The sequence below is a fragment of the Lolium perenne genome, chromosome 6, assembly GCF_019359855.2.
Source record: "Lolium perenne isolate Kyuss_39 chromosome 6, Kyuss_2.0, whole genome shotgun sequence".
Taxonomy (NCBI): domain Eukaryota; kingdom Viridiplantae; phylum Streptophyta; class Magnoliopsida; order Poales; family Poaceae; genus Lolium; species Lolium perenne.
The window spans coordinates 53,915,287-53,928,879 of record NC_067249.2 but is presented as its reverse complement, the minus strand read 5'-3'; the positions used below and the strand labels follow the sequence as shown (position 1 = coordinate 53,928,879).

The following is a 13,593-nucleotide window of genomic DNA, read 5'->3' as shown; positions in this document are numbered from 1 at the left end:
CCCTCCGTCTCAGTTCACAAGGCAAAGTTTTCAAATATCTTGGCCCAAGGTGAATTCTTATTGGCTCTAAATTTCCATGTAAAAACGTTAATATCGGTGCCGCAATTAATTGGAAAATCAAAAAGAACTTTATTTTCTAACCTTTAATTCACACATGGTGCATGCAAAGTACTAATGAGCCTAGTTTTACACGGTGGGATACGAAAGGAGGAGTCTTTTGCATGCAATAATGAATCAGTTTTATTCCCACATTAAATGCAAATGTGCCTAGGAGGTGAGGCATTTTGGGATAAATATTTTTTGGAACTTTGCCTTGCGAACTGGGACGGAGGGAGTACCAAAATCTTTAGTACCTTGTAAATGCCTGAAGATATTCTTCACTCCATTCCAATAGTGTTTTGTTGGAGCTGCAATGTGTCTAGCCAGTAAATTTACTGGGAAGGTAATATCTGGCATAGTACAATTAGCAAGGTACATTAGTACTCCTATGGCACTAAGGTATGAAAACTCAGGTCCCAACACATCTTCGTTATCATCCCTAGGTCTATAAGGATGCTTTTCCATATTAAGGGATCTAATGACCATGGGTGTTTTGGATGGATATGATTTATCCATATTGAATTTTTTCAAAACTTTCTGAATATATGTAGGCTGATAAATGAGTATTCCTGAGGGAAGATGCTCAATTTGTAAACCTAAGCAAAATTTGGTTTTTCCCAAATCCTTCGTCTAAAACTCGTTCATTAAATGATTGTGTGCTACATATATATTTGTTGCCTTACCAATGATGTTGAGGTTATCAACATAAACTGAGATGATGCAAAATCCTTTTGAGGCTTGCTTTATGAAAACACATGGGCAATCATCATTATTTGAGTATCCCTTCTGAAGAAGGAACTCACTAAGCCGGTTATACCACATTTTACCTGACTGCTTTAAGCCATAGTGACTTTTGTAATTTTACACAATACATGTTGTGATTTGTGTCTAGATTAGGAATTTTAAGTCCATCAGGGACTTTCATATAAATATCTGCATCAAGGACTTTCATATCAATATCCAGAGAGAGCCGAGCTGATTGCCTGCAAAAGGTCTTTGGAGCTAGCCAAGAGACAAGGTAGGGAGAAGGTTTGCCTGGAAACGGATTGCATGGGTGTTGTTACCAAGCTGAGAAGCAAGGAGATGGATCGTTCTGTTCATGGTGCCCTCGTCGAAGAGGTTAAATCTCTGCTGAAGGGCTTCGTGGAGCAGTTAATCAGGCATGCACGTTGATGGGGATATGCCCATAGGGGGTGGGTCGCCAGTCCCAGTCGCCACGCCGATAGAGGCTTGGGTGGATCGCCAGTCACCTAAGCGACTGGGCCCTGAGGCGACTGGGCCGTGATCCCAAGGAGGAGGTCCACACGGCTGGACAAGAAGATTACTTGCGAGAGGGACAGCGGATCCCGGATTAGTAGCAACTGATATGATTCGGAGTTATCTCCATGTAACCCTAGGCCGGGGGTGCTTATATAAACCCCCGAGCTTAAACCCTAGAGGACACCTGACTCGAGATCCAATCTCCCCCTGTAAGCTCTCGGCGTAGCCGCCGACTGAGCCCCCCCATTGTAATTCTCCACTGAGCAATAAAGATCTAGCAGGACGTAGGCCTTTTACTCTCCGGAGGGGCTGAACCTGGGTAAAACCCTTGCGTCTCTTGCACCTCGACCCGTAGATGGCAATGTTCCCTTCCCCTCGCATCAATGAAGTGCTACCCCCTGTAGCATCTGCCGTGGTTACATCCACGACAGTGGCGCCCACCGTGGGGCATGGGACATCAAGCCTTCGAGCTACGGCGAGGCCCTACTCGCCAGTTCGGCGGCCGGTTGCTTCCGGCAGAATGATCGCCACCGGCAATTTCTTCCACATCCAGCCAAGCACCTACCGGCCCGCCTCGTCACCTCTCGCACACGCCTGGATGGTGCCGATCGGCTCCATCAACCTCTTCGTTGGGCTCGCCGGCGTCAGCGATCCCTCTGAGCCTCGCCCCAGTCGCTCACACGACCCCTTCGCGCCCGGGCAGCTCCTCACCGCTACTCGCCCGGTCACCGGCGAGGTATACGCGGAGGCTGAGGCGGCCCCGGGAGACGATGCCGAGTCGGCGGTCGTGGCACCGACCGCTAACTCCACCGTTGCCTCGGCAGCCACCGACTCCGCCGACACCGCTCCAGTCGCCGATTCCGCCGACACCATCCCGGCCATCAAATCCATCATCGCTGCGATCGACGCCGACTTCACCGACATCATCGCTACAACGTCGGTTGCGGGATCCACCGCTGCGTCCCCGACTGCCCGCTCCATCGCCACAGCATCGACCAAGGACTCTATCTCCCTGGTCTCCCACCCGAGCGACTTCGAAGGTGGCTTCGAGGACGACTCCATCCTCTCCCTCTTCGGCAGCGATTACGACTCGGACTCTGTCGAGGCCCCGCGTTACCGCTACCCGACCGCAGTCTTCATGGCAGGGGGTGAAGGAGAGATCCCAGTCGACGCCTTCACCACTCCCCTCCCCGCAACCGCCACCGCGACCGAGATCGAGGCGCACCGGGCGGCCCTCGAGGAGCAGAGGAAAAAGGAGCTCGCCGAAAGGCAGAAATTCCGCCTCGAGCACGAGGAAGGGAGGGCGGTGTCCCCCTGTCGGCGGCCGCGAAACCGCCGGCGCATGGAGCGCGCCCGCGCGAGCGACTTTCCCAGCGCACGCCTTAACTTCGACGACCCAGACGGAGAAATCCGGGTCGCCCGAGTCCAAAACCCTGACATCCCGGAAGGAAGTCGGGCTGCTGCAGATAGAGCAGCGCGGAGCACCACCCCCCCCCCCACCACCACCACCCGAAGTTCCTCGGGCAGAGGTCGACGCCAACGGCCTACCACTGCACTCGTCTCCAGCCGACAACGTGGCAGCTGCGCAGGCCGTCCTCGCAAGAATCCCCGAAACGGGAGACGGCGCGATCCTCGTCCAGCACGCCAAGGCTTTGGTAGCCAAGGCATTGGAGCAGCAGCACGCCGCAGCCGACTCGCAGGGGCGACTCTATTCGCGCACATCCGCCAGTCGCGCGGCGTCGTCAGACGCGGCAAACCGCGCAATCGTCAACGCCAACAACGGCCCGCCGCCAGCACCGCGCGCGGCCCACTCGTCTAACAACCGAGTCGAGCCGCGCCCCGCGCGGGTGATGGTCGCCGCTAACGGGCAGCCAGTCGACGCCCGAACCCACATCGTCAACGACCAAGAATGGCGGGCGCGCAATCGATTGAACGACCGCCACGCCGATGAAGCCCCGCGCCAGCGCGCGTTCACCCGAATCGGCCCCGCTTGCTTCGGGCCGATGATTAGAGGCGAGCCGTACCCTGTGGGGTTCAAAGGACCCCGCGACATCGAGAAGTACGATACAAGCATTGACCCCACTGTCTGGATCGACTCGTACGCCATGGCAATGGGGATCCAGGGCCACTCCGAGTTACTCGCAGCGCGATACCTGCCCTCATGATGGACGGCGTCAATCGCCATTGGTTCAACACCCTCACCGTCAACAGCATCGACTCCTGGGAAGAAGCCCGCGCCGCGTTCATCCAGCACTTCGCCAGCGCATACACCCGTGCCACAACCATAGAAGACCTAGATCGCTGCGTCCAAGGCCCGCGCGAGTCGACCCGCCGGTGGGTGCAGCGCTGGCAGGACATGTGGACGACCTCCAGCGGCATCCGCACGGACACGGCAATCTACGGCTTCCGACGCTGCTGCCGGTACGAACCACTAAGCGCCAAGCTCCGTCGCGTCAGCAGGGACAATATCTCAATCTCCGAGCTCTTCGACATCGCCACCCGCTACGCCGATGAAGACCCTACAGTCGACTCGGACGACGAGTACGGTCAACGACGCAATCGCCGCCCTGCGCACACGGAGCCTCGGCGTGGCGACTACCGTTTCGCCGGCCGGTCCAACAACGGCAAGCGCCGCGGAGAGGGAGGACACAACGAGCTAGTTGCTACCACCGATTACGAGCAGCGCGAGCCAAAATCGTTTCGGCGCGACACTCGTCCACCTCGGGAGGATCGGCCTCAGCCCAAGCGCTTCGACGCCCGCAGCCTCCTAGACGCACCATGCATCTATCACAGCAAGGAGGGCAAGCCCGCCAACCACACGACGGGAAACTGCTACTCCCTGAAGCAGATAGAAAGAGCTCGCCGCGCCAAGGAAAACGACGGCGGCAACCAGCACAAGGAGCGCGCCAAGGACCAAGACCAGCACAAGGGAGAGGGCTTCGGTCGCAGCGCCGGCTCGCTCCACACCTTCACCGGGGTCGGCGACAGGCGGGACAGGAAGGTCCTCGCAAGGGCAGTGGCGGTACACGCAGTCATACTTTCCGACGTACCCCGGTGGCTCAACTGGTCCGAGCAAAGCATCACCTGGAGCCGCGAAGATCACGCCCCCCGCATCGAGTACCCCGGGCGAGTGGCGCTAGTCGTCGTGCCCAAGGTCGCCGACATCGGCTACCAAAAACCCTGATGGACGGGGAAGCTCCATCAACATCATGTACTACGACACCTTCCAGCGGCTTGGCCTGCCGGACTCACGCCTTGAGAAAACCAAGGTCACGTTCCACGGCATCGTCCCCGGGCGGAAGGCCTTCCCGATCGGCAAGGTGACGCTGCCGATCACCTTCGGCACGCCCGTGAACTACCGTACCGAGCGGATAACGTTCGAGGTGGTGAACTTCAAAAGCTCTTACCATTGCGTACTCGGCCGACAAGCGTTCGCCCGCTTCATGGCGACCCCACACTACGCGTACAACATGATGAAGATGCCAGGGCCTCGAGGCGTCATCACCGTCCATGGCGACCCGGAGATGGCATTGGAATGTGAGGACGACAGCGCCAAGCTCGCCGACGCCGTCATCGCCGACGAACAAGACAACTCCGCCGAGCTCGCCAAGTACCCAGTCGACCGCAACGACCCCGCCATCCTGGAGAAGCCAACCGAGCTCGACTCGTCCGCAGCAACCTTCAAGGCCGCAGCGAGCACCCGCCAAGTAGATCTTGTAGAAAACGATCCAAGTAGGCAAGTTACCATTGGGACGGGCCTGTCCGCCCAATAGGAAAGCGCGCTCATCAAGTTCCTCCGTGAGAATCGAGATATCTTTGCATGGAAACCATCGACATGCCAGGTGTCCCGAGAGAACTTGCTGAGCACAAATTACATGTCGATCCCACCGCGCGACCCGTTAGGCAGGCAATGCGCCCTGTGGGAGAAGAACGGCGACGCGCAATCGCCGAAGAAGTAAACCGGCTGCTCGCTGCCGGCTTCATCATAGAAATCAAGCACCCGAAATGGCTGGCAAACCCAGTCCTAGTGCTAAAGAAGAACAAGACGTGGCGAATGTGTATCGATTACACAAGCCTCAACAGCGCGTGCCCCAAGGACCCATTCGTCCTACCGCGAATCGACCAGATTATCGACGCGGTCGCCGGGTCCGAGTCGCTATGCTTCCTTGATGCATACTCCGGGTACAATCAAATAAAGATGGCCAAGGAAGACCAAGAGAAGACTGCATTCATCACACCCCTAGGCGCCTCTGCTACACGTCCATGACCTTCGGCCTCAAGAACGCCGGAGCAACGTACCAGCGGTGCATGAACAGCTGCTTAGAAAGCCAGATCGGCCGCAACGTGCATGTCTACATCGACGATGTGGTGGTCAAATCGACTCGACAGACCGACCTCGTCAGCGACCTCGCCGAAACATTCGCCAACTTACGGCGGTACAAGATCAAGCTCAACCCTTTGAAGTGCACCTTCGGGGTTCCATCAGACAGCTGCTAGGCTACGTCGTCTCCAAGCGAGGCATCGAACCTAACCCGGAGAAGACACCGGCGGTCATGCGCACCAAGCAGCCAGCATGCCTAGTCGACGCGCAAAAACTCGCCGGTCGAGTCGCCGCCCTCGCCGCTTCATACCCCGGCTCGGAGACAAGGCCATGCCACTATACCGCTTGCTCAAGAAGTCGGAATCATTCCGGTGGACAGACGAGGCGCAGCGGGCCCTAGAGGAACTCCAGCACGCCCTCTCGAATGCCCCTATCCTCGCGGCCCCGCTGCCAAAAGAAACCATGCTCCTATACGTCGCCGCGTCGAACCGCGCTATAAGTGCAGTCATGGTCGTCGAACGGAAGGAGGAAGGAAGGGAGCAACCGGTACAACGCCCGGTCTACTACATCAGCGAAGCCTTAATCGAATCCAAGCAACGGTATCCACACTACCAGAAGCTGGTGTACGCCGTCCTCGGGCCCAGCGGCGATCGGCCCCTTACTTCCACGAGCACCCCATCAAGGTAGTCGCCTCAACACCACTCGCCGACATCATCCGCAACCGCGACGCAACTGGCCGGATCGCCAAGTGGGCAGTCGAGCTCGGCGTCCACAACATCACCTACGAGTCACGCCACGCCATCAAATCTCAAGCACTCGCCGACTTCCTCGCCGATCGGGAAGAGGCCCAGCAGCCAAGCTCCCCGCGGACCTCAAACATTGGACGTTGCACTTCGACGGTTCTAAAAACCTCGAAGGAGCAGGCGCGGGAGTCGTCCTCACATCACCAAAGGGCGACACAGTGAAGTACGTCCTGCAACTCAGATTCGAGCCATGCACCAACAACATGGCCGAGTACGAGGCGCTCTCGCACGGCATGCGAGTCGCAAAAGAGATGGGCGCAACACGGCTGCGCTGCCTCGGCGATTCCGACCTAGTCGCCAGCCAAACTTCCGGCACCTGCGACGCCACAGACGCCAACATGATCGCATACAAACGCGCCGTCGACCAAGCCGGCGCTAGCTTCGCCGGTCACGTCGTCGAGTGGGTTGACAGCGCAAGAACGAAGAAGCCGACGCGCTAGCCAGAATCGGGTCCAAGCGACTTCAACCTCCTCCGGGCGTCGTCCTGGACATCCTCAGCCACCCCTCGGTGCGCGCACCGCGCGAGCTGGACATTGCCGAGCCACCTGCTCCCGACTCCGCCTTAGTCGCACTCGCCGTCGACAAGACCGATTGGACCGAGCCATACATAAGCTACCTCGAGAGCCGTGCACTGCCGATGGATGAAACCAAAGCACGCGCCATCGTGCGCAGATGCAAGTCCTTCACCATCATCAACAATGAGCTATACAAGCGCAGTGTCTCGGGAGTGTTCCAACGATGCGTCACCACGGCGGAAGGGCGCAACATTCTGCGCGACATTCACGCAGGGATCGCGGCCACCACGCAGCGCGCGGTCAATCGTCGCCAAGGCCTTTCGTCACGGCTTCTACTGGCCAACAGCCCACGAAGACGCAATCGCCCTTGTCCGTTCATGCGCCGGATGCCAAAAGCATGCAAGCGATCGCACATGCCAGGATCGGCATTGAAGACCATCCCCCTCACCTGGCCCTTCGCCGTATGGGGCATGGACATGGTGGGAAAATTCAAAACGGCCCCCGGCGGATATACTCACCTCCTGGTAGCGGTGGACAAGTTCACCAAATGGGTGGAAGCAAAGCCCATAAAGAAGTGCGACGGGAAGACGGCCACAAAGTTCCTACGCGAGCTCGTCTATCGGTACGGCTACCCTCACAGTATCATAACCGACAACGGCACCAACTTCGCCAAAGGGGAGATGGCTGACTTTTGCGAAGAAAAGGGCATCCGACGCGATCTCGCCTCAGTCGCCCACCCCGAGTCGAACGGCCAAGCGAAAGAGCAAACCAGAGCAGCCTGCACTGACACAACCCACGCCTGGGCGAGACCCTACAGCGCGCAGCCGGCTGCTGGGCGTAGGAGCTCTCTTCGGTACTATGGGGCATCCGCACAACGCCTAACAGGTCAACCGGCTTCACGCCTTTCTTCCTGGTATATGGCGCCGGTCCGTCATGCCCACGGACATCGCCTACGACTCACCTCGGGTCGCCAATTACGCCGAAGAAGACAACGAGCGAGCTCGCCAAGATGACATCGATCTCCTCGACGAGGCCAGAGACCTCGCACTCTCCAGAACCGCCATTTACCAGCAGGACCTCCGTCGCTACCACAGTCGCCGCGTTCGGAGTCGCTCCTTCCAAGTCGGCGATCTGGTACTCCGGCTAATCCAGGACAAGAAAGGGATGCACAAGCTGTCCCCGCCACAGGAAGGACCATTCGCCGTCAGCCGCGTACTCGGCAACGACTCCTACTACCTCATCGACGTCCGCAAGGACGACAAAGGCGAGCCGCTCACTAAAGAGGTGGAGCGCCCCTGGAACATCAACCTCCTCCGGCGGTTCTATACCTAAGGGAAAAATGTAATCCGAAAATTCAGAGGGTAATAAAAATCGCCGACCATTTTTTTTTGATCTCAAGCTCCGACTACCTCTCCTTCACCCGCCAAATATCGTCATCTCTCATCCCGGGACATACCGGCTTAGTCGCCGCGACAAGCGACTAGGAACTGAGAGACCTCCGGTCGCCGCTGCTGGAAGAGAGAAGTCCACGATCGGCCAAGTAGCCGGGCTAACACGGGATGGCGGCGTGACCGAGGCGCAACACCAGGCCCGGTCACCCACCATCTCTCACGCCATCGGGTGAAAACGGCGACTGGAACCCACAGCAGGGCCGCACGCTCGGCCAGCCCCACGGGCCTCGGCGACCGCCTTGTGCTACGTTATAAAGCACACCAATGCCCTCCTCTACCTTAGGTTGGCGAATTGCGTGGCTAAGTACTTCGACTAGGGACCCCGCAAAACGGACCCGCGGCTCGCCAAGGAAAATACGCCCGCAATGATCCCCTTTGGAGTCGCCTAGCGACTGGCTCACCGAGCCACGACGAGTGGCGCGCTACATCCGAACAGCGCAAACTACACCACACCACTACTCCACCCATGAGGCTGCTATTCGTACTATAATGACTACGCATCTGCGGCGGGGACGCCCAGCTCGAAAAGGAAAACAGTCAAGTCGATAGCCTTCATTGGGAGTCGCAAGGCGACCGACCTGAAGGCCATGGATAGTCGGAACCAACTCCAATGCATCGCCGTCTCAAATAATGCAAAAGCAACCACCGAATCACATTTAAGCAAAAGTCATCATTCTATTTACAACTAACACCCGCTCGCGGGAAATCTAGCTACTTCTTACACAGGTACTCAGGAAACTACGAGGACGACCCCGGAGCCCCCTCTACGACAGGCTCGACGCCGTCATCGCCGTGACGAAATTTCGGCGTGTACACCACGACCGGATATGTAGACAGCGAGCCGGCGGCAGCAGCATGGAAGAGGCGCTCCGCGCGGGGTAGTCCACCGGGCCCGGCTCCTTCTCCGCGTCACCGGGAGCCGCTTGGCTGGGGATATGAGTCTCCAAGTCCGCGGTCGCCAGTGCTCGGTCGGCGAAGGCGCACCGCATCCATCAGCCGCAGCACTTCGGCAACATCGAACTCCCCGCCTCCGAGGGGAAGCCAGCGGTGACCTCCTCCACGTCGAACCCTTCGTAGTAATGCGCCGGCACCATGCTCAGAGCCATGGTAATGCCAACGCGGCAGGAAGAGCGACGAAGCCGATCAACAACAGCCGGAATGTTGGACACGGCCTTGAAGACGGATGGCGTGTCCCGCGGAATCACCTCCCGCGGGCTCGTGCACCGGAGCGCGGCAAGTATCTCCCCGCGCAGGCGATGATACGCGCGGTCGCGGTCGACAGGCATTCCCGTGGAGTCGCCGTCTCCACGAAGTCGCACGTACCTGCAGTCAACAACACAAGGAAAAGGGAAAAATGAGAACTTCCCCTTCAACGCCGACTCGCCACGCTCGGGGACTGGGCCCCGAGGCCGACTCGCCACGCTCGGGGACTGGCCCCCGAGGCCGACTCGCCACGCTCGGGGACTGGCCCCCGAGACCGACTCGCCACGCTCAGGGACTGGCCCCCGAGGCCAACTCGCCCCGCTCGGGGACTGACCCCGAGGCCGACTCGCCGTGTTCAGATACTCAAACCCCCGGCAAATAAAACAAGAAGTGCGACAACAAGAACTTACCAAGAATCTGCCGCGACATCTCCCTGACGAAAGCCTCGAAGTTGGTCTTCTCGGCCTGCACCGCCAGGACGATGCCCTCGGACGCCTCCTTCTCCGCAGCAAGTTCTTTGGCGTGCTGCTCCTTCAAGGCCGCCACCTCCTCCCGCAGAGACGCGGCAGCCCCACGTGCAGAGTCCCGCGCATCAGTCGCGGCCTCCAGCTTCACCTTGTATTCGGTGATGACGTCCTCCAGCTCCCGGCCCTTCTGCTCCAGGACCTTCGTCAATTCCGCCACCTCCGCTTTCGCCCTTTTCCGGGCCTCTTCGGCCTGCTGCGCCCGGAACTCGGCTTCACGGTAGAAGGACTCCTTGACGAACCCTTCCCGAGCCTCGGCAAGAGCCTTTGCCTGCGCCTCTGCTACAAGAAAAGGAAACGGTGAGAACGAACGCCCGGGCCAGTGACACTGAATGAGGACGGCGAGTGGGCATGACTTACTGCCCAGGGCAATCAGCTTCCGGTTCTTCTGCGCCGCCTCCTCCACAAGCGCGGTCAGCCGCTTAATCTCCGCCTACGGAAACCAAACAAAAATGCCAAGGTCAACAAACAAAAAGCAATAGAGACTCGACTCGCCCTTTCAGCCCAAGTCGACCCTCGGGGACTGGGGGTGACTAGGCCACGTGTTCAGCGACACTTACCACATGCGCCTCGCCAAGCGCCGTGTGGAGCTCAGTAAAGGTCAATGAAGACGGCGGCGGATGACGCGACTCGGTCGCCCCGTCCGCTCGCATCACCGCCTCAGTCGACGGAACCTCGCCCGTCCGCGTGTCGGTGTCACTGGGCGGGGCGCGGTCCCTGGCGGCCTTGGACCGGCGCTCTTTCAGTGGCTCCGACAGGCCGCCCTCCTCGACGATGTCCTCTTCAACTTCGGGTGCCTTCTGCCCCTCGGTCGATCCAATGTCAGTCGACTCCTCCTCCACCACAAAGTGAGCAACGTCCGGACCCGTCGCCGCACTCGCCATGCCCCCGCGAGCCATGCTGGGTAGAGGAAAAACGTTGGCGGTGGGCTCGTCGTGGCTAGTGCTCTCCTTCTCCGCTTGACTCCCGGCGGCGGGCTCTTCTGGAGCCGACCCCGCACCCCCAAGGTCGGACGGCGCCGCCTTCCTCTCCGCGGCTTTCTTCTTTGCCTCGGCCGCCCTCGTGGCCGCCACCCTGGCCGCGGGCGGCTTCGCCAAGGTCTTCCTCTTGGACCTACAGAGAGGCGAGGTGAGTCGACACTCAGTCCAGTCGCAGGAAGGATAAATTCGACAAGAAATACTTACTTCACCGTGGGAATCGCTTTTACGCCCGGACCGGCCCGAGCTCCCGCATCGATCGCGTCCTTCAAGGGACACTGAAGCCTCATGGACCCTTCCAGGAGAGTGGGGCGCAGTCGCTTCGATAGCGGCTCGGCCCCTTCCTTGGAGGGCTCCGCCTTGTCCTCCGGACGGGAGGTCGCCTCCTCTTCAGCCGCGCCCTGGGACGAGGACTCGGCACCCCTCTTCGACCCGCGCGGGAGTCTGATGAAGTCCCGCGCCTCCGAGTCCGACTCGGTGCGCTCCTCCTCCTCGTCGACCTCTTCCTCCTCGCCTTCGGTCATCTCCGGTGGTTCCTTTCCGGCGAGAGGAGGGAGGTGGTCCGCGATCTTCTGCCAACGCTGCAATCGAATCAAAGGAACAAGTCAGAAAGGAAGAAGCGCGGCTAAGCCGTGCGAAGTCGCCATGCGAAGCATTACCTGAGGCGCTGGGGTGTCTTCGGTGTAGGGCTGCAAGCCGTCCTCGAAGGAAGTAAAGGTGGCAGTGGTGATCTTAGCGAGCGCCTTCCGGTACTCGCCCTCGTCCCACTCGGTCGCCGTCGACCGGGTGCGGTCGTTCTGTCCCCGGTACTCCCACATGGGGTGAGCTCGGCACCGCAGGGGGATCAGCCGCCGGCCAAGCCAACAGTTGTACATGTCGACCGCCGTCAGGCCGTCATCTTTTAGCGCCTGGATCGCTTGGCGCATATCCTTCACCACCTTCTCCTGCTCGCGCGGCAGCGACCGGACATTGAGGCGCCGCGGGACGCTCGGCTCGGGACTGTATTGGGGAATGCATACCTCGCCCGGGGGAGTGTACTCCTTGGCGTAGAACCAGAAACGACGCCACAGCGACTGCGCCTTCTTGGGGAGCGCCATGTCGATGAAGCTTTCCCCGGACTTCACGGAAGGTGATCCCCAGTTCGGGATGAGTGCTTCGCTGTTCTTGCTGGCCCGAGTCGCCCGCCCGTGGAAGATGGACACCCACAGCGGGAAGTAGGGCGGACAGCCCAAGTAGCATTCGCACAGCGCCACGAACAGAGAAATCTGCTGGACGCTGTGCGGCCCGAGGTCGGAAACCTTGATGCTGTAGAAGGCCAGCAACTGCCGGAGGAAATCGGAGGTGGGGAGAGCGAACCCGCGATCGAGGAAGCTCATGAAGATCACGAACTCCCCAGGCCGTGGGAGGGGCTCCGTCTCGTTCGCCGGCGGAACCCGCCATCGCTCCTGGTTGAACTCCGGGATGACTCCGGAGGCGACGTACGGGAGGAGAGACTCCCGCGTGACCTTCGACTTGCCCCAACCCTTCGCCGCCATGGATGCGTGTGGAGTGTGGAATGAAGATGAGATGAAGAGAAGATGGGGGATGAATGCGGAGGAGTGTTGAACCCTAATCCTAGGGGCGACCCTTTATACCGCCCGCACTCGCTCGGATTGAGGATGAGATCTGTTCGTTGAATTGTCCCGGAATCGCCGCCCCGCAATCAACGGTCGAGATCTGCGCCGTCACCGGCTGAATAGCCGTTAAACTAGCCGTTAGCGGTCACGTCGAGCCCAACGGTCAACAACATGCAGACGGTGTGCGCCTCGGTCAACGTGAAATCTAGCCGTTGGCCTCTCCACGTGTCTCTATGGTGACTACGCGTCGACTGGCAAACGGCGACTGGCTAGAGCCGACTGTCACACGCCGACTGACTGATCAAGTTATGGCGACTGAGACTGCCACCGCACCCGCGACTTTATCTTTGGAAGCCCGGCGGCGACTCATCTTGATCCATCACCGCGCCTCTCCAAGACTTGTTCCAGATCCGCACTTCTTCACCACCGCGCTTGGGGACTACTGATGGGGATATGCCCATAGGGGGTGGGTCGCCAGTCCCAGTCGCCACGCCGATAGAGGCTTGGGTGGATCGCCAGTCACCTAAGCGACTGGGCCCTGAGGCGACTGGGCCGTGATCCCAAGGAGGAGGTCCACACGGCTGGACAAGAAGATTACTTGCGAGAGGGACAGCGGATCCCGGATTAGTAGCAACTGATATGATTCGGAGTTATCTCCATGTAACCCTAGGCCGGGGGTGCTTATATAAACCCCCGAGCTTAAACCCTAGAGGACACCTGACTCGAGATCCAATCTCCCCCTGTAAGCTCTCGGCGTAGCCGCCGACTGAGCCCCCCCATTGTAATTCTCCACTGAGCAATAAAGATCTAGCAGGACGTAGGCC

At 59.3% G+C, this 13,593-nt stretch overlaps 1 protein-coding gene across 1 annotated transcript; it reads right to left on the bottom strand.

Moving 5' to 3' along the window:
* Nucleotides 1–11,356: 11,356 nt before the first annotated feature.
* LOC127309662 (uncharacterized) lies at nucleotides 11,357–12,264 on the bottom strand. Its single transcript, XM_051340424.2, has 2 exons — nucleotides 11,813–12,264; nucleotides 11,357–11,734 (listed from the first exon to the last, which is right to left on the bottom strand). The coding sequence occupies exons 1-2, from the start codon at nucleotides 12,248–12,250 to the stop codon at nucleotides 11,357–11,359; spliced, it is 816 nt and encodes a 271-aa protein (XP_051196384.2). The 5' UTR covers nucleotides 12,251–12,264.
* Nucleotides 12,265–13,593: the final 1,329 nt, after the last annotated feature.

Coding starts and splice junctions, on each gene's coding strand:
- LOC127309662 (XM_051340424.2), bottom strand. CDS start 12,250: ATGGCGCTCCCCAAGAAGGCGCAGTCGCTGTGGCGTCGTTTCTGGTTC. Junction 11,735..11,812: donor AAGACACCCCAGCGCCTCAG/GTAATGCTTCGC, acceptor ATTCGATTGCAG/CGTTGGCAGAAGATCGCGGA.